The sequence below is a fragment of the Oncorhynchus kisutch genome, linkage group LG24 (assembly GCF_002021735.2).
Source record: "Oncorhynchus kisutch isolate 150728-3 linkage group LG24, Okis_V2, whole genome shotgun sequence".
NCBI lineage: Eukaryota > Metazoa > Chordata > Actinopteri > Salmoniformes > Salmonidae > Oncorhynchus > Oncorhynchus kisutch.
In genome coordinates this window covers 2,924,612-2,943,498 of record NC_034197.2, presented here as the reverse complement: position 1 = coordinate 2,943,498, position 18,887 = coordinate 2,924,612, and the positions used below count along the sequence as shown (strand labels likewise).

Sequence of the window (18,887 nt, the reverse complement as noted above, 5' to 3'; positions counted from 1 at the left end):
TAAACTTTAATTCATAAGCTATTTTGCAGCCAACCGCATGATGGATATAGGAACATGATACCCAATCATGTAGTAGCCTAAACCTATCAGTGTTACATTAAGCTGGATGAATGGAATACGACAGTCTTCCAATATGCTGTAATAGAAATAAGGCCATGCTCATAAAAAAATTATAGTCCTCCCTCATCTTAAACAGCACCGACTGCCACTAGTGTAGGTGTGTGGAGGATACTTGTCTGTGTGTATACACATGCCTGTGTACTCACTCCTTGGCCTTGGTGTTGACCAGCAGGCGTAAGGAGCGGCGGATGCAGAAGGCCTGGCTGATCATGGTCTCCACCTCCTGGAAGGGCCTGAGAAACACCAGGTCCTCGTTGATGGTGAAGATCTTCCTGCCCTCCTGCAGCCCCGCCATCTGGAGGGGAGGATGGAGAGAGAGACAACAACGGCAGAACATCAGGGTAGGTTGTCTCTTCATTTATGGTATGTCAGTGTCCATTTTGTGAACAATTTTCTACCAGATTTCACTTATAAAACCTAGATAAGTGATGGAAATAGCATAAAAATAACATCTAAATGATCAAAAACACAGCTCTTCCAACGGCAGCCTTTATATCCTCTCTGGCTAGCCCAGGACACAGGGACCAGATCCACCAGTATGACACTTGGCTTTGGTTGTCTGGGGGGGCTGGCTCTGGAGGACAGCCCAGAACAGGAAGGCACAGTGGCCCACTGAGTGAGTGTGCCTGCGTGCGTTTTCACATTTGTGTGTTCGGTATTCTCCCCGCAACACTCCCGGAGTCCCTGACTCTCCCAGGTCCCCCCCCCCCCCCCACTGGGCCCTGGGAATCAGCTGAGCCTCATTCACAACGCACACACAGACGGACTCATTGTTTGGGCAGTCTCGGATACACACGCTCTGTGTCAGCCAGGGCCCAACTACACTGGCACTGTCTGAAGCAGAGGAGGGGAGGAATAGAAGGGGGATGAGGAGGAGTGAGATGGAGTGGAAACGAGAGGGAGGAAAAATAGTGTAGGGGACACAGAGGGAGTGTGAGAGGTTCATTTTAGGAACTAAGGATGATGGTACAACTGTAGGCCTTAGGGCGGGAGGAGTGAGTTGGAGTGGGCAGGCAGCGAGGGAGGGGAGTAAGATATTAAGGAACACTGAGAGACAGTTAGGGAAGGAGTGCTGTAAGACTGTGTTTACCAATCCCTTCCTCAGGGATCCCCAGTCGTTGCACATATGCTCTGATCCAACTAGTCAACAAGACCTTGAGGAGTTGATTCAGAAAGAGAGTAGATATAAGGATGTCCTCCAGCTTCAGACAGAAACACGTATGCACAGAACAACCCCCCCCCCCCCCCCACACACACACACACACACCACACACACAGCTGAGATGGCAGTGGGGAGAATGTGAGCAGGCATGTCTAATAGCTCTGATCCTCACACTGAGAATAAAGTCCCCATGAGGAGAGAGACAGCACCACCACTGTCTCACACACTGGGACTAACGGGCTCTGTCAGTAAGGAGGAGGAAGCATAGGTGGGGTGTGTGTGTCGTCATCTATGTGTGTGTGTCTTTTACGTGTCTATGTGTGTGTGTTTATAGACTCCTCACCTCAGCGTGAGAGCCCCTGGTGACAGACCTCACCACGATGGCCTTGTTCTTCTCCTCAATCTCAAAGCCGTAGTCTTCCTCCTCCGGGTGGATCTATGGGGAGACAAAAAAACATCAACAAAGGAGCTTAGAAGGCATTGACCGACATTGATTCATTCATTCATGCATCAGAACAACAAACCAACAAAATCAGGACATTTTATCTGGCACTCTCTGTGCAGTCAATAACAAACGAATGACAATGCAATGACAGACCTGCGTAAAATACGTACATCACATTTGGGTTTATTTGGGACTATTCCATTACAGAGCAATAACAGGAGAGACGCCAATTGCAAGGTGGGGGTTATTTCCCTTCTGCATAGTTGTGATAAGATGGCTATCGCTAACGCCGTCTGAGGAGACTGGTAACAGGAGAACGGCTAAAACAATGGTCTCTGCAGCGTCAAAGAGCTGTGTGTGTGTGTGTGTGTGTGTGTGTGTGTGTGTGTGTGTGTGTGTGTGTGTGTGTTGGGGTCCATCACTTCAATCATGGCTGGAAGGACTAGGAAGGATTAGCATTTGAGCTAATCATTGGGGATGGGGCATCATGTCTACTTCCTACTTTGTTCTTCTGAAGAAACACTAGGGAAAGCTAATGCGTTAATGTTAGCCAAGGGTCACTTGAAGTGTACTGTTAGATAGAGGTGCGTGACCAGAAAGCATGCTACAGTTTGTTTGACTCCTGTATTGAACACAGATCATCCCATCTTCAATTTGATCAATTATTTACATTACAAAATACCGAAAGTTGTATTACAAAAGTGGTTTGAAATGTTTTGGCAAAGTTTACAGGTAACTTTTGAAATATTTTGTAGTCACGTTGAGCAAGTTTGAACCAGTGTTTTTCTGGATGAAACGCGCCAAATAAATGGACATTTTGGATATATATATATATATATATATAGACGGAATTAATCGAACAAAAGGACCATTTGTGATGTTTATGGGACATATTGGAGTGCCAACAAAAGAAGCTCGTCAAAGCTAAGGCATGAATCATATTTTTATTTCTGCGTTTTGCGTCGCGCCTGCAGGGTTGAAATATGCTTTCTCTTTGTTTACGGAGGTGCTATCCTCAGATAATAGCATCGTTTGCTTTCGCTGAAAAGCCTTTTTGAAATATGACATGTTGGCTGGATTCACAACAGGCGTAGCTTTAATTTGCTATCTTGCATGTGTGATTTAATGAAAGTTAGATTTTTATAGTAATTTATTTCATTTGGTGCTCTGCATTTTCACTGGCTTTTGGCCAGGTGGGACGCTAGCGTACCACATATCCCAGAGAGGTTACGCAATATATCTTTCATAGCTGTCTATTTACCACGACACTAACCGATTCTGGCACTAAGACCGCACTCAACAAGCTGTATAGGCAAACAAGAAAATACATATCTTATGGCCAGTCATTTTAATGCAGGGAAACTGAAATCATTTTGACCTCATATTTACCAGGTCACCTGTGCAACAAGAGGCTTTAAAACTCTAGACTACCTTTACTCCACATACAGAAACACATAGAAGGCTTGCCCTCCATTTGGCAAATCTGACCATTATGCTATATTTTGATTAATGCATACAAGCAAAAACTCAAAACAGGAAGCACCAGTGATGCTCAATATGGAAATGGTCAGATAAAGCAGATGCTAATCTACAGGACAGCTTCACTAGCACAGACTGGAATATGTTCCAGGATTCATCGGCTAACATTCACCACATCAGTCCCGGCTTCATTAACTTCACTCGGGTAGGGGGCAGCATTCGGAAGATTGGATGAAAAGCATGCCCAAAATAAACTGCCTGCTCCTCAGGCCCAGATGCTAGGATATGCATATAATTAGAAGATTTGGATAGAAAACACTCTAAAGTTTCCAAAACTGTTCAAATAATGTCTGAGTATAACAGAACTGATATGGCAGGTGAAAACCTGAGGAAAATCCATCCAGGAAGTACTATTATTTTGAAAGGCTGTTTTTCCATTGAAAGCCTATCCACCATACAAAGACTTAGGACGCAGTTCACAATCTCTATGGCTTCCTCTACATGTGGCCAGTCTTTAGGCATTGTTTCAGGCTTTTACTCTGAAAAATTAGGGAGATACAGCACTTTCAATGAGTGGGCAGTGGAAATTTCCAGACATGAGCCAAGCGCGTGATCGGGAGCACGCATTTCATGTTTACCTTTTCTATTGATGAAGCTTTTGTCCGGTTGAAATATTATTGTCTGGATGTTGAGGGCGCATTGTGCCTTTGGATTACTGAACTAAAACGCACCAACAAAACGGAGGTTTTTGGTCATAAAGTTGAACTTTATCGAACAAAACACACATTTATTGTGTAACATGAAGTCCTGTGAGTGCCATCTGATGAAGATCAAAGGTTAGTGATGAATTTAAATCGCTATTTCTGACTTTTGTGAGCCCTCTCCTTGGCTGGAAAATGTCTATGGTTTTCTGTGACTAGGTGCTGACCTAACATAATCGCCGTGTGCTTTCACCGTAAAGCCTTTTTGAAATCGGACACTGTGGTTGGATTTAGAAGAAGTGTATCTTTAAAATGGTGTATAATACTTGTATGTTTGAGGAATTTTAATTATGGGATTTCTGTTTTGAATTTGGCACCCTGCAATTTCACTTGCTGTTGTCGAGGTGGGACGCTACCGTCCCACTGGTGCCAGACAGGTTAATAAGTCCATTAATGATCTTATCCCCACAATGACCGTACGTACATATCTCAACCAGAAGACATGAATTAGAGGCAACATCCGCTATGAGCTAAAGGCTAGAGCTGCAGCTTTCAAGGAGCAGGACACCAATCCGGAAGCTTATAAGAAATCCACTATGACCTCCGACGAGCCATCAAACAGGCTAAGCATCAAAATAGGACTAAGATCCTTGCAAACCATCACAGATTACAATGGGAAACCCAACCACCCAGTGATGTGACCCTATCAGATGAGCTAAATGCCTTTTATGCTCACTTCGAGGCAAGCAACACTGAACCATGCATAAGAGTACCAGCTGTTCCGGATGATTGTGTGATCTCGCTCTGTAGCCAATGTGATTAAGACTTTTAAACAGGTTAACATTCACAAGGCCTCGGGGACTGACGGATTACCAGGACGCGTACTTGGAGCATGTGCTGACCAGCTGGCAAGTGTCTTTACTGACATTTTCAACCTCTCCCTGACCCAGTCTGTAATACCTATATGTTTCAAGCACACCACCATAGTCCCTTGTGCACAAGAATGCCAAGTGGACCTTTCAAAATTACTATAGTCCTGTAGTACTCAAATTGGTAGCCATGAAATGTTTTGAAACGCTGGTCATGGCTTACATCAACACCATCATCCCAGACACAGACCAATTCGCATACCACCCCATCAAAACAAATCCAATTTTATTGGTCATATACACATATTTAGCAGATGTTATTGCAGGTGTAGCGCAATGCTTGTTTTTGCTACACCTGTAATGCAACAGATCTACAGATGACGCAATCTCGATTGCCCTTTTCCACCTGGACAAGAGGAACACCTATGTGAGAATGCTGTTCATTGTCTACAGCTCAACATTGAACACCATAGTGCCCTTAAAGCTCACCACTAAGCTCAGGACCCTGCAACTGAACACCTCTATCTGCAACTGGATCCTGGAATTCCTGAATGGCCGCCCCCAGGTGGTGAGGTTAGGGAACACATCCGCCACGCTGACCCTCAACACGGGCACCCCTCAGGTATGCATGTTCAGTCCCCTCCTGTAATACCTGTTCACCCATGACTGCGTGGCCGCGCACGACTCCAACACCATCAATAAGTTTGCTGACAACCCGACGGTGGTAGGCCTGATCACAGATGATGATAAGACAGACTATATTGAGGAGGTCAGTGACAACAACCTCTCCCTCAACATAACCTAGACAAAGGAGCTGATAGTGGACTACGGGAAACGCAGGGCTGAGCATGCCCCCATCCAAATCGACAGGGCTTTAGTGGAGCAGGTCGAGAGCTTTAAGTTCCTCAGTATCCACATCACTAAGGAATTAGCATGGTCCACACACACCAACACAGTTGTGAAGAGGGCACAACAATGCCTCTTCCCCCTCAGGAGGATGAAAAGATTTGGAATGGGCCCTCAGATCCTCAAAATGTTCTACAGCTGCACCATTGAGAGCTTCTTGACTGGCTGCATCACCGCTTGGTATGACAACTGCTCGGCATCCAACCGCAAGGTGCTACAGAGGGTAGTGTGTGCAGCCCATTACATCACTGGGGCTGAGCTTCCTGCCATCCAGGACCTCTATACAAGGTAGTGTCAGAAGAGTCACTATAAATTGTAAAATACTCGAGCTCAGGCTCTGTCGCAGCCGGCCGCAACCGGGAGGTCATTGGGGCGACTCACAATTGGCCTAGCATCGTCTGGGTTAGGGAGGGCTTGGCCGGCAGGAATATTCTTGACTTCTGTGGCGGGCCGGGCAAAGTGCACGCTGACCAGGTCGCTAGGTGTACAGTGTTTCCTCCGACACATTGGTGCGGCTGGCTTCCGGGTTGGATGAACTCTGTGTTAAGAAGCAATGCGGCTTGGTTGGGTTGTGTTTTGGAGGACGCATGGCTCTCGACCTTTGCCTCTCCCGAGTCCGTAAAAGGGTTGTAGCGATGAGACGACAGTAACTACTAACAATTGGATACCATGAAATTGGGGAGAAAAAAAGGGAGAAAAATAATTTAATAATTGTCAAATACTCCAGCCACCCAAGTCATAGACTGTTCTCTCTGCTACCACGCGGCAAGTCTAGAACGAACAGGACCCTGAACGGCTTTGTACCCGTCTCTGTGTGTGGAGTAAAGGTGGTCTAAGATTTTTTCCCCCTCTGGTTGTACATTTAACATCCTGGAAGAAATTAGGTAAACCGGATTTAAGTTTCCCTGCATTAAAGTCCCCGGCCAGTAGGAGCGCCGCCTCCGGATGAGCATTTTCCTGTTTGCTTATGGCCCTATACAGCTCATTGAGTGCGGTGTTAGTGCCAGGATCAGTTCGTTGTGGTAAATAGACAGCTATGAAGAATATAGATGAAAAATCTCTTGGTAAATAGTGTGGTCTACAGCTTATCATGAGATGCTCTAACTCAGGCGGGCAAAACCTCAAGACTTCCTTGCTATTAGATTTCATGCACCAGCTGTTGTTTACTAATATACACAGAACCCTTGTCTTACCAGAGGCTGCTGTTCTATCTTGCCGATACAGTGTAAAGCCCGCCAGATGCATGTTATTCATGTCGTCATTCAGCCACAACTCAGTGAAACATAAGATATTACAGTTTTAATGTCCCATTGGTAGAAAATAAAGGTGATCGTAGGTCGACCATTTTATTATCCAATGATTGTACGTTGGCTAATACGACCGATGGTAAAGGCAGATTACCCACTCTCTGTCGGATCCTTACAAGGCACCCAGACCTAAGTCCCCGATATCTCCGCCTCTTTTTGCACAAACTCTTTTGACTCATCATATATGCTGCTGCTACTGTTTATTATCTATTCTGTTGCCTAGTCAGTTTATTCCTAGTTATATGTGCATATATACACCTCTCCACACATTTCTTGTTAACAAACTATAGTTTTGGCAAGTCGGTTAGGACACCTACTTTGTGTATGACAACAATTGTTTACAGACAGATTATTTCAATTAAAATGCAATGTATCACAATTCCAGTGGGTCAGAGTTGACTGTGCCTTTAACCAGCTTGGAAAATTCCAGAAAATTATGTCATGGCTTCTGATAGGCTAATTGACATCATTTGAGACAATTGGAGGTGTACCTGTGGATGTATTTCAAGGCCTACCTTCAAACTCAGCTTGACATCATGGGAAAATCAAAAGAAATCAGCCAAGACCTTGTAGAAATTGTAGACCTCACAAGTCTGGTTCATTATTGGGAGCTATTTCCAAATGCCTGAAGGTACCACGTTCATCTGTACAAACAATAGTATGCAAGTATAAACACCATGGGACCACGTAGCCATCATACTGCTCAGGAAGGAAATGCATTCTGTCTCCTAAAGATTAATGTATTTTGGGGTGAAAAGTGCAAATCAATTCCAGAACAGCAGTTCAGGACCTTGTGAAGATGCTGGAGGAAACAGGTACAAAAGTATCTATATCCACAATAAAACGAGTCCTATATCGACATAACCTGAAAGGCCGCTCAGCAAGGAAGAAGCCACTGCTCAAAAACCGCCATAAAAAAGCCAGACTATGGTTTGCAACTGCACATTGTGACAAAGATCGTACTTTTTGGGGAAATGTCCTCTGGTCGGATGAAACAAAAATAGAACTGTTTGGCCATAATGACCATTGTTATGTTTGGAGGAAAAAGGGGGAGGCTTGCAAGCTGAAGACCACCATCCTAACCGTGAAGCACGTGGGTGGCAGCATCATGTTGTGGGGGTGCTTTTCTGCAGGAGGGACTGGTGCATTTCACAAAATAGAAAGCATCATGAGGATGTACAATTATGTGGATCTATTGAAGCAGCATCTCAAGACATCAGTCAAGAAGTTAAATCTTGGTCGCAAATGGGTCTTCAAAATGGACAATGACACCAAGCATACTTCCAAAGTTGTGGCAAAATAGCTTAAGGACAACAAAGTCAAGATATTGGAGTGGCCATCAAAGCCCTGACCTCAATCCTATAGAAAATTTGTCGGCAGAACTGAAAAAGTGTGTGCGAGCAAGGAGGCCTACAAACCTGACTCAGTTACACCAGCTCTGTCAGGAGGAATGGGCCAAAATTCACCCAATTTATTGTAGGAAGCTTGTGGAAGGCTACCCAAAACATTTGACCCAAGTTAAACAATTTAAAGGCAATGCTACCAAATGCTAATTGAGTGTATGTAAACTTCTGACCCACTGGGAATATGATGAAAGAAATAAAAGCTGAAATAAATCACTACTATTATTCTGACATTTCACATTCTTAAAATAAAGTGGTGATCCTAACTGACCTAAGTCAGGGAATTCTTACAAGGATTAAATGTCAGGAATTGTGAAAAACTGAGTTTAAATGTATTTGGCTAAGGTGTGTGTAAACTTCCGACTTCAACTGTACTTCGTACCCCTGCACATTGACTCGATACTGGTATCCCGTATATATATAGGTAAGTTGTCATTACTCATTGTGTATTCATTATTCTTTTTAATTTTCTCTGCATTTGTTGGGAAGGCCCCATTAGTAAGCATTTCACTGTTAGTGACAAAATTTTATTTGAATCAGATTTGATTGGATAGGAGAGCCATTCGTAATTACCATCTTCACACACAGTTGGGGGGGTTAATTCAATTCTAAGTGCGGCTCACGCATGGAAACACGTAACCTTACGGCTCCTCTCTTGGAACATCTTTCTGAAATTACCCCTGTGGAGAAAATAATTATATTAATTTCAACTGAACTCATGACCGTTTGTGGGTGTTGATATTTGATTTTCCTTATATATATTGTAGAATATATTTATATCTTATCCGTTTTATCGAACTAATGTTGTCAAATGTTCGGTTTGAATATGAGCAAACTGTCAAGTGTATGTCTCCTCAAAAGCGACTGAACTCATTAGTTTGAATTGTTCTTCCTGATGCTCGCATCCTATGAGACTTCCTTACACACACCGAAACACACACTGCTGATTTCCCAAAGACATCTGCCATTAATGGATCAGTTGGACTTCAAAGCCCTGTCTCATCTTCAAAGGAGATGTTTTGAGCTGCATCAGACACTGAGGGGATGAGATGTCTCCAAGTGCTCTCTGATACCCACAGCCAGATGTGATCACACAAACATACGCACGCACACACACACTTGGGTCTTGCAGAGTGAAGGACATGGCTGTTTCTGATCATGCCCAGACTTCTGGGGAAGTCAAAAACCTGCTCCACTAAATACCACTGTGTGACAGCTTATTGTTACAGCAGCGGACAAACCATTCAATGAATTACTGACTGGTAACAATGTACAGTGCTGTTACGTTCACACAAGTGTATGTGCTCATTTATGTGTGTGTACATTTGTGTGTGTGTGTGTGTGCGTTCATGTGTGTGTGTTTGTACATTCATGTGTGTGTTCATGTGTGTACGTTCAAGTGTGTGTGTGTGTGTGTGTGTGTGTGTACGTTCAAGTGTGTGTGTGTGTGTACGTTCAAGTGTGTGTGTGTGCGTGCGTTCATGTGTGTGTGTGTGCGTTCATGTGTGTGTGTGCGTTCATGTGTGTGCGTGTGTGCGCGCGTTCGTGTGTGTGTGTGCGTTCATGTGTGTGTGCGTTCATGTGTGTGTGCGTTCATGTGTGTGTGCATTCATGTGTGTGTGCGTTCATGTGTGTGTGCGTTCATGTGTGTGTGCGTTCATGTGTGTGTGCGTTCATGTGTGTGTGTGTACGTTCAAGTGTGTGTGTGTGTACGTTCAAGTGTGTGTGTGTGTGCGTTCAAGTGTGTGTGTGCGTTCATGTATGTGTGTGCGTTCATGTGTGTGTGTGTGTGCGTTCATGTGTGTGTGTACGTTCGTGTGTGCATTCTTGTGTGTTTGTGTGAGTGTGTGTGTACATTCATGTGTGTGTGTGTACGTTCATGTGTACGTGTGTGTGTACGTTCATGTGCTTGCGCGTGTGTGTACGTTCATGCGTGTGTGTGTGTGTGTGTGTACATTCATGCGTGTGTGTACATTCATGTGTGTGTGTGTGTGTGTGTGTGTGTACATTCATGTATGTGTGTGTGTGTGCGTTCATGTGTGTGTACGTTCGTGTGCTTGCATGTGTGTGCGTTCGTGAGTGTGTGCGTTCATGTGTGTGTGTGTACGTTCATGTGTGTGTACGTTCATGTGCTTGCGTGTGAGTGCATTCATGCGTGTGTGTTCGTGTATGTGTACGTGTGCGTGCGTTCATGCGTGTAAGTGTGCGTGTAAGTGTGCGTGTAAGTGTGCGTGCGTTCATGTGTGTGCGTGCGTTCATGTGTGTGCGTGTGCGTTCATCTTTGTGCGTGTGCGTTCATCTTTGTGCGTGTGCGTTCATCTTTGTGCGTGTGCGTTCATGTGTGTGCGTGTGCGTTCATCTGTGTGTGCGTGTGCGTTCATCTGTGTGTGTGTGCGTTCATGTGTGTGCGTGTGCGTTCATGTGTGTGCGTGTGCGTTCATGTGTGTGCGTGTGCATGCGTTCATGTGTGTGTACATGTGTGTGTACGTTCATGTGTGTGTGTGTGTACATTCACGTGTACGTGTGTGTGTACATTCACGTGTGTGTGTGTGTGTGTGTGTACATTCATGTGTGTGTACGTTCATGTGTGTACGTTCATGTGTGTACGTTCATGTGTGTGCGTGTACATGTGTGTGTACGTGTGCGTGCGTTCATGTGTGTCTGTGCGTGTACGTGTGCGTGCGTTCATGTGTGTGCGTGTGCGTTCATGTGTGTGCGTGTGCGTTCATGTGTGTGCGTGTGCGTTCATGTGTGTGCGTGTGCGTTCATGTGTGTGCGTGTGCGTTCATGTGTGTGCGTGTGCGTTCATGTGTGTGCGTGTGCGTTCATGTGTGTGCGTGTGCGTTCATGTGTGTGCGTTCATGTGTGTGCATGTGCGTTCATGTGTGTGCGTGTGCATTCATGTGTGTGCGTGTGCATTCATGTGTGTGCGTGTGCATTCATGTGTGTGCGTGTGCATTCATGTGTGTGCGTGTGCATTCATGTGTGTGCGTGTGCATTCATGTGTGTGCGTGTGCATTCATGTGTGTGCATTCATGTGTGTACGTTCATGTGTGTGTGTGTGTGTGTGTACATTCATGTGTACGTGTGTGTGTACATTCATGTGTGTGTGTGTGTGTGTGTGTGTACATTCATGTGTGTGTACGTTCATGTGTGTACGTTCATGTGTGTACGTTCATGTGTGTGCGTGTAAATGTGTGTGTACGTGTGCGTGCGTTCATGTGTGTCTGTGCGTGTACGTGTGCGTGCGTTCATGTGTGTGCGTGTGCGTTCATGTGTGTGCGTGTGCGTTCATGTGTGTGCGTTCATGTGTGTGCGTGTGCGTTCATGTGTGTGCGTGTGCGTTCATGTGTGTGCGTTCATGTGTGTGCGTGTGCGTTCATGTGTGTGCGTGTGCGTTCATGTGTGTGCGTGTGCATTCATGTGTGTGCGTGTGCATTCATGTGTGTGCGTGTGCATTCATGTGTGTGCGTGTGCATTCATGTGTGTGCGTGTGCATTCATGTGTGTGCATTCATGTGTGTACGTTCATGTGTGTGTGTGTGTGTGTGTGTACATTCATGTGTACGTGTGTGTGTACATTCATGCGTGTGTGTGTATGTGTGTACATTCATGTGTGTGTACGTTCATGTGCGTACGTTCATGTGCGTGCGTTCATGTGTGTCTTTGTGCGTGTAAGTGTGTGTGCGTTCATGTGTGTCTTTGTGCGTGTAAGTGTGCGTGCGTTCATGTGTGTCTGTGTGCGTGTGCGTGTACGTGTGCGTGTGCGTTCATGTGTGTGCGTGTGCGTTCATGTGTGTGTGTGCGTTCATGTGTGTGTGTGTGTGTGCGCGCGTTCATGTGTGCGTGTACGTGTGCTCATGTGTGTGTGTGTGTGCATTCATGTGTGTGGGGATACATTCTTGTATGTGTATTCGTGTACATTCTTGTGTGTGTAGAGTGGTTCCTCCTTTAAAAGTTGTGTCATACTGCAGCAGCAGCATTCAATAGCACATTATTTAATTGTCAGACATTTTAACGTTAATGCAAGTTAGTGCTAGTATGACCACCAGAGGGCAACTTTGAGAAGCATTTGAAATTCTTCAATATTGGCTGTACTAGAGAATTTAAAACCTTTTTTGGAATAACGGTGTACATGGGACTGACTAAGAAATGTGGCTTAATTAATTGAATTTATATTATGGTGCTATTCCGAGAAAAATGAAACCCTCCGTGTTGGAATGGAAAATATTGCACTGTACAACGTGACGGTCGGGAGTGGGCTACAGCATAAGAGGATTGGAGGATTCTAAATTAATATCTAAGGGGCATAACATTTCCACACCCTAATTGTAGTGTAACCAATACTCATTTTGTCTATGGTAGGCCTACAGTATGTCTAAAAATATATTTTTTCAATGACATAACTCTCCACCAATAATTACATTTAGAGGATTGGAGGATTCTAAATGAATCTCTAATGGCCATTTTCCGTTAGATATTCTCACAGATCCTAAGGCGCTTTAATATAATTCTAAAATAATTAATAATAATAAAAAAAATTGCTTTGTTAAAAAAGTTACGATATTTGAGATAATTTAGTTGTTTTTTTAAACGACAGTGAGCGATTGTAATCTGAAAAAAGGCCCAAATATAGCCCTGCTAATAGCCATAATGATGCTGTACGTGACCATGTGTGTTTGAAAGAGTATTTGAGTAACCAGCAATTTGTTTGCCTTCATTAGAAAACTTTGTTCCAATAATTCTGTAAATCAGTGATATCTATTCCCATAGTAATTCATTATGATCCATAACTAAAATCATAACTAACATCTGCATTTTGAAAGAGTATTTTTAATCATTATTTTATTAACGAAAGCATAAAGATGCTGATGAAGAAATACAGTACAGTATATGCTTTTACATTTGGAGAATAAAGCAATAAAGAAGATAAGCCACCTGCATTTGTTTATTAGGTTACTGTGCAGTGTGACATGTAAACATAGCCTACAATACATACTATAGTAAACATGGAAATGCAGGCACGCAGGACACCAGGGTTCAATTCCCCAACGTGGAGGAAGGGGTAGGCTGTCCTTGTTAAAAATAATTTGTTCTTAACAGATTCCATGTGTTATTTCATAGTTGTGACGTCTTCACTATTATTCTACAATGTAGAAAAGAGTAAAGATAAAGACAAATCCTGGAATGAGTAGGTGTGTTCAAACTTGACACTGGTTCTTGCTTATTTAATTTGATTAATATAATGGTTTCTCTATTCCAAGAAAAAAACTAAAAACCCTCTGGGTTTCCATTAGGATGGAATGGAAAATATGGCGCTGCACAACGTGACAGTCGGCAGTACAGTACTGGGATATTTAGCTTAGGAATCCTGATATCATGCGGGCAAGGCACGTGGAAGACCGGGCTTCAATTCCCCGACTGGGAATGGATCCATAACTAAATAAACATTGGCATTTTGAAAGAGTATTTTTATCATTCTTTTATTAATGAAAGCATAAAGACGGTATTAGTTACATTGTTTTAGTTTGAACGTGCAGACTGATACTAAGAACAGAACAGCGGGAACATTTCCCTAGTCAGCGCCATTATTAGCACAATGCCCCTTAAATATTTTGAAGAGGATTTTGTTTTCAAATAATGTAAAATGAGCGAGAAAAAGGCCATTCTTGAACATGGGGTGAGCCATTGTTACTAATGTGTAAATTAAGCCAGTTTGTTATTCTGAATGATTTATTTCAGATTTTAGGGGGAGAAAAAAAAAGAAAAAAAAAACTACAGTCATCTCATGGGTCTCCCAGTCAAGGCCAGCACAGGTATTGAACCAGCATCCGTAGCAACACAGCTTGCACTGCTATGCTGTCTTTTAGCCCATTGCGCCACTCAGGCGCTGTACAACGAGTGGGCTACAGTAATACAGTAAGAGAAAAATAATCCTAACATAAAATAAAATAATAAAAACCTTAGTGCAAAAGCATAATCAGTACTCTAACTCCCCCTTGTGGTGGTCTGGAGCAATGAAGTGGCAGGATACCATACTAAACCACAAGTTACCTCTAAATCCCGCAGCGTAAGCTCGCAACTTTTAAAGGAGGAACCACTGTAATTACACTGTAATTACACTCACCACTAGGGACTTGACCAGGATGTTCTCGATGAGCTTAAAGTCGTTGCGTTGCAGCTGCTTGCTCTTGGAGTTGGTACCCTCCATCTCCTCGTCGGCGTAGAAACGAAAGAACTGCGACTCGTCTTTGAACTCGGTCTTCTCCAGAACTGTGACAAAAGAGTTGAACTGAAGATAAATGTGGTTCACTTGAATACATCTTTAACCGGAGTCTGCGTCTGAAAAGGAACGTCACCCTGTTCCCTAGGTTGTATTTGTATTTATTATGGATCCCCAAGGCAGCAGCTACTCTTCCTGGGGTCCGGCAAAATTAAGGTAGTTATACAATTTAGAAAACATTCCAATACATTCAGGTATGTGCCCTCAGGCTCATACTCCACTACCACATATCGACAACACAAAATGCATGTGCACGTGTGTGTATAGTGCGCATGTTATAATGTATGTGTATGCATGCGTCTGTGCCTATGCTTGTGTTGCTTCACTGTTCATTTTTTATTTATTCTACTGCTTGCATCAGTTACCTGATGTGGAATAGCGTTCCATGTAGTCATGGCTACATGTAGTACTGTGCACCTCCCATAGTCTGTTCTGGACTTGGGGACTGTGAAGAGACCTCTGGTGGCGTGTCTTGTGGGGTATGCATGGGTGTCTGAATGGGTGTCTGAGCTGACAGACATTTAAGATATATTTAGGATATGGCAAATATGAGTGGCAATATTTTCCGCCATTGTCCTCAGTAATTTTCCATCCAAGTTGTCAGACCCTGGTGGCTTGTCATTGTTGATAGACAACAAATTCAAAATGACATGTCTTGTCTTTCATAATTTGGTCAGATATACTTGGATGTGTAGTGTAAGCGTTTGTTGCTGGCATGTCAAGCCTAAATTTGCTAATCTTGCCAATGAAAAAATTATTTAAGTTGTAGCTGCCATCAGTCTGTCCACACGCCCCCGTCCGTCCGTTTGCCCGTCCAACAGCTCGCACGCCTCCATCCGTCCGCCAGCCAGCTCGCACGCCTCCGTCCGTCCGCCAGCCAGCACGCACGCCTCCGTACGCCAGCCAGCCAGCACGCACGCCTCCGTCCGCCAGCCAGCTCGCACACCACCGTCCGTCCGCCAGCCAGCTCGCACGCCTCTGTCCGTCCGTCCGCCAGCCAGCTCGCACGCCTCCGTCCGCCAGCCAGCTCGCACGCCTCCGTCCGCCAGCCAGCTCGCACGCCTCCGTCCGCCAGCCAGCTCGCACGCCTCCGTCCGCCAGCCAGCCAGCTCGCACGCCTCCGTCCGCCAGCCAGCCAGCTCGCACGCCTCCGTCCGCCAGCCAGCCAGCTCGCACGCCTCCGTCCGCCAGCCAGCCAGCTCGCACGCCTCCGTCCGCCAGCCAGCTCGCACGCCTCCGTCCGCCAGCCAGCTCGCACGCCTCCGTCCGCCAGCCAGCTCGCACGCCTCCGTCCGTCCGCCAGCTCGCACGCCTCCGTCCGTCCGCCAGCTAGCTCGCACGCCTCCGTCCGTCCGCCAGCTAGCTCGCACGCCTCCGTCCGTCCGCCAGCCAGCTCGCACGTCTCCGTCCGCCAGCCAGCCAGCACGCACGCCTCCGTCCGCCAGCCAGCACGCACGCCTCCGTCCGCCAGCCAGCCAGCCAGCACGCACGCCTCCGTCCGCCAGCCAGCACGCACGCACGCACGCCTCCGTCCGCCAGCCAGCCAGCACGCACGCACGCCTCCGTCCGCCAGCCAGCCAGCACGCACGCACGCCTCCGTCCGTCCGCCAGCCAGCCAGCACGCACGCCTCCGTCCGCCAGCCAGCCAGCACGCACGCCTCCGTCCGCCAGCCAGCCAGCCAGCACGCACGCCTCCGTCCGCCAGCCAGCCAGCACGCACGCCTCCGTCCGCCAGCCAGCCAGCACGCACGCCTCCGTCCGCCAGCCAGCCAGCCAGCACGCACGCCTCCGTCCACCAGCCAGCCAGCCAGCACGCACGCCTCCGTCTGCCAGCCAGCCTGCACGCACGCCTCCGTCCGCCCGCCAGCCAGCACGCACACCTCCGTCCGCCAGCCAGCACGCACGCCTCCATACGTCACGGGACATGTAGTATATTATGCTGGTTTGAGTGTGTTCGATGTTCCCGAGGAAATAGCTACCAAGAACAGGAATGTCTAGCCTAGTTAAATCAGACCAGGCTATGGGATATGTTTGGGCTCTGGGAAGACCTTTAAAAGACGCTCAATGTATGTCTGACTGTGGTCTATGGTCGTCTGACTTGACTCAAATATATGGATGTGGGACGACCTTCTACATTTACTGACTGTCATAAATGGGGCAAATACCGAATTTGCACTTAACTCCAATTTACGTGGAAGTCTCCCATTGACATCCAAGCATGATTAAATGAAAATTTGCCTAAAGTGGAAGTATGGATTCGTTCCAATGTGAATAGGAAACCTTTCTAGTGCCAGTTACAGTATGAAACAGAAATATGACAATGCAATACCAGGTGTTAATTGTTTATAAGAAAACAACCGAACGTGTATGACAACTGACACCTATGAGGAAGAAATTGTGAATGTCAAACGTTATGTTTTGATTATACCATCATTGATAACCAAATCGTATAACAAGAGGTATATTATGTTCTCTGGAAAAATATCCTGCGCAGAGAAACACTTGATCCCAAGCAGTAGAATCTTCCTACAAAAGTGGTTTTGCAGACCCAACATGCCCTTATTATGGTAGTAAATGCATTGTAGCATGGTGTGTACAGTATATTCCCCAGTGAAGTGCAACGCGTGTTGTCATAAATTAATTATATGAAATTATGTTATGGCCCTCTGACTATCTGCTCAGGGGAACATGAGCCTGATGAAAAATGTACTGCAATATCCCTGGTGTATATCCTCCAGTCAGTTATAACACATGACGTTGGTGTGTGTTGTACTGACCATGGTGCATGAAGCCATTGTTGCACAGTCCGACTCCCATTGTCACCGCTTCCTCACGTGTGGAACAATCACCCTTGGAAACAAAATGAAGCAGTCACAATTAAGAGTGTCACCTGTTTACTTGTGTTTTCACCTCGTTGACACAGTGGGGAGTGTGTGAGTGTGTGTGTGCACTGTACCTGTGACAAGAGCCAGTCCACAAGTTTGCTGGCAGGCAACACAGACTTGAAGGTTTTTAAATGATAGTCTCTATCCCTGTAAGTGAAAAGGAGATGGGTGAGTAAGGATATGGTTTCATAAAACACACATTCAAGCAAATCAGGTGCACACAAATAATTACACTTCCAAGATAGGGCTCTAGGATTTTTTTTATAAGGGAAGGCCAAGGGGGGACAACCAGCAAATTGTATCACAAATAGCATTGGCTTAAATACGATGCATTGTACTGAATAACGGTTTGAACTGTTTGTATATGCCCGGTAATCTATTAAAATACAGTTTAAGTCAGAAGTTTACATAAACTAGTTTTATTGACTCCAACCTAAGTGTATCAACCACTCCACAAATCTCGTGTTCTTCTTTGGGATAGGGGGCAGTATGTTCACGTCCAGATGAAAAGCATGTCCAAAGTAAACTGCCTGCTACTCAGGCGCAGAAGCTAAGATATGTATATTATTAGTAGATTTGGATAGAAAACACTGTTTGAATGATGTCTGCAAGTATAACAGAACTTATTTGGCAGGCGAAACCCCAAGGACAAACCATTCAGAAGTTTTTTTGGGGGGGGTCTGTGTGTGTATATATATATGCATGGATATTATTTTACTGCTCTAGGGTTGTAGTTATTGTTTGGATAACCTTATTTACTAGTGGTGCAGGGGTCTAAGGCACTGTCTCTCAATGCTAGAGGTGTCACTACAGACACCCTGGTTTGAATCCAGGCTGTATCACAACCGGCCGTGATTGAGCGGCGCACAAATTGGCCCAGAGTCGTCCGGGTTTGGCCGGTGTAGGCTGACATTGTAAATAAGAATTTGTTCTGAACTCACTTGCCTAGTTAAATAAAGGTTAAATAAATGTAAAAAAATATATATATATATATTTTTTTTTTACTCTTTATGCGATGCGCAATGCAGAGAAAGCCGGAAGATGAATGATTATTTAATTACCAAAGTGAATTATAATGTCTGTTTATGTGTCAATGAATCCCCAAAGGGATGGGTTGCCAATTGCCGATTTGACACAAAAATAAAATGTCTGTCATTCATTCATTGCAAATAGCACTTTTCGGTAGTGCTCAAAGCATGCCATTCAATGAGAGAAGCATTTATTTTTCAACTCGAAGGCCGGTTTTGGTATTTAGGGGCAAGTCCTACCATCTAAACTAGGCCATTATTGTAAGAAATAATGAAATAAGCGATTCAGGAAGCACTGAA

At 45.1% G+C, this 18,887-nt stretch overlaps 1 protein-coding gene across 3 annotated transcripts in view; it reads right to left on the bottom strand.

Moving 5' to 3' along the window:
- The window catches only part of LOC109869313 (phosphatidylinositol 3,4,5-trisphosphate-dependent Rac exchanger 1 protein), a 132,079-nt gene that overhangs the window by 30,724 nt on the left and 82,468 nt on the right, over nt 1-18,887 (bottom strand). For all 3 annotated transcript variants that reach the window (XR_004205139.1, XM_031803471.1, XM_020459382.2), the window contains 5 exons: nt 17,631-17,706; nt 17,452-17,524; nt 14,519-14,664; nt 1,626-1,718; nt 267-415 (listed from right to left, as the gene is read on the bottom strand). Coding sequence is in view for 2 of the 3 variants with exons in the window: in XM_031803471.1 (XP_031659331.1) it covers nt 267-415; nt 1,626-1,718; nt 14,519-14,664; nt 17,452-17,524; nt 17,631-17,706 (537 nt within the window). In the remaining variant the exon portion in view is untranslated. The remainder of the gene's footprint in view (nt 1-266; nt 416-1,625; nt 1,719-14,518; nt 14,665-17,451; nt 17,525-17,630; nt 17,707-18,887) is intronic.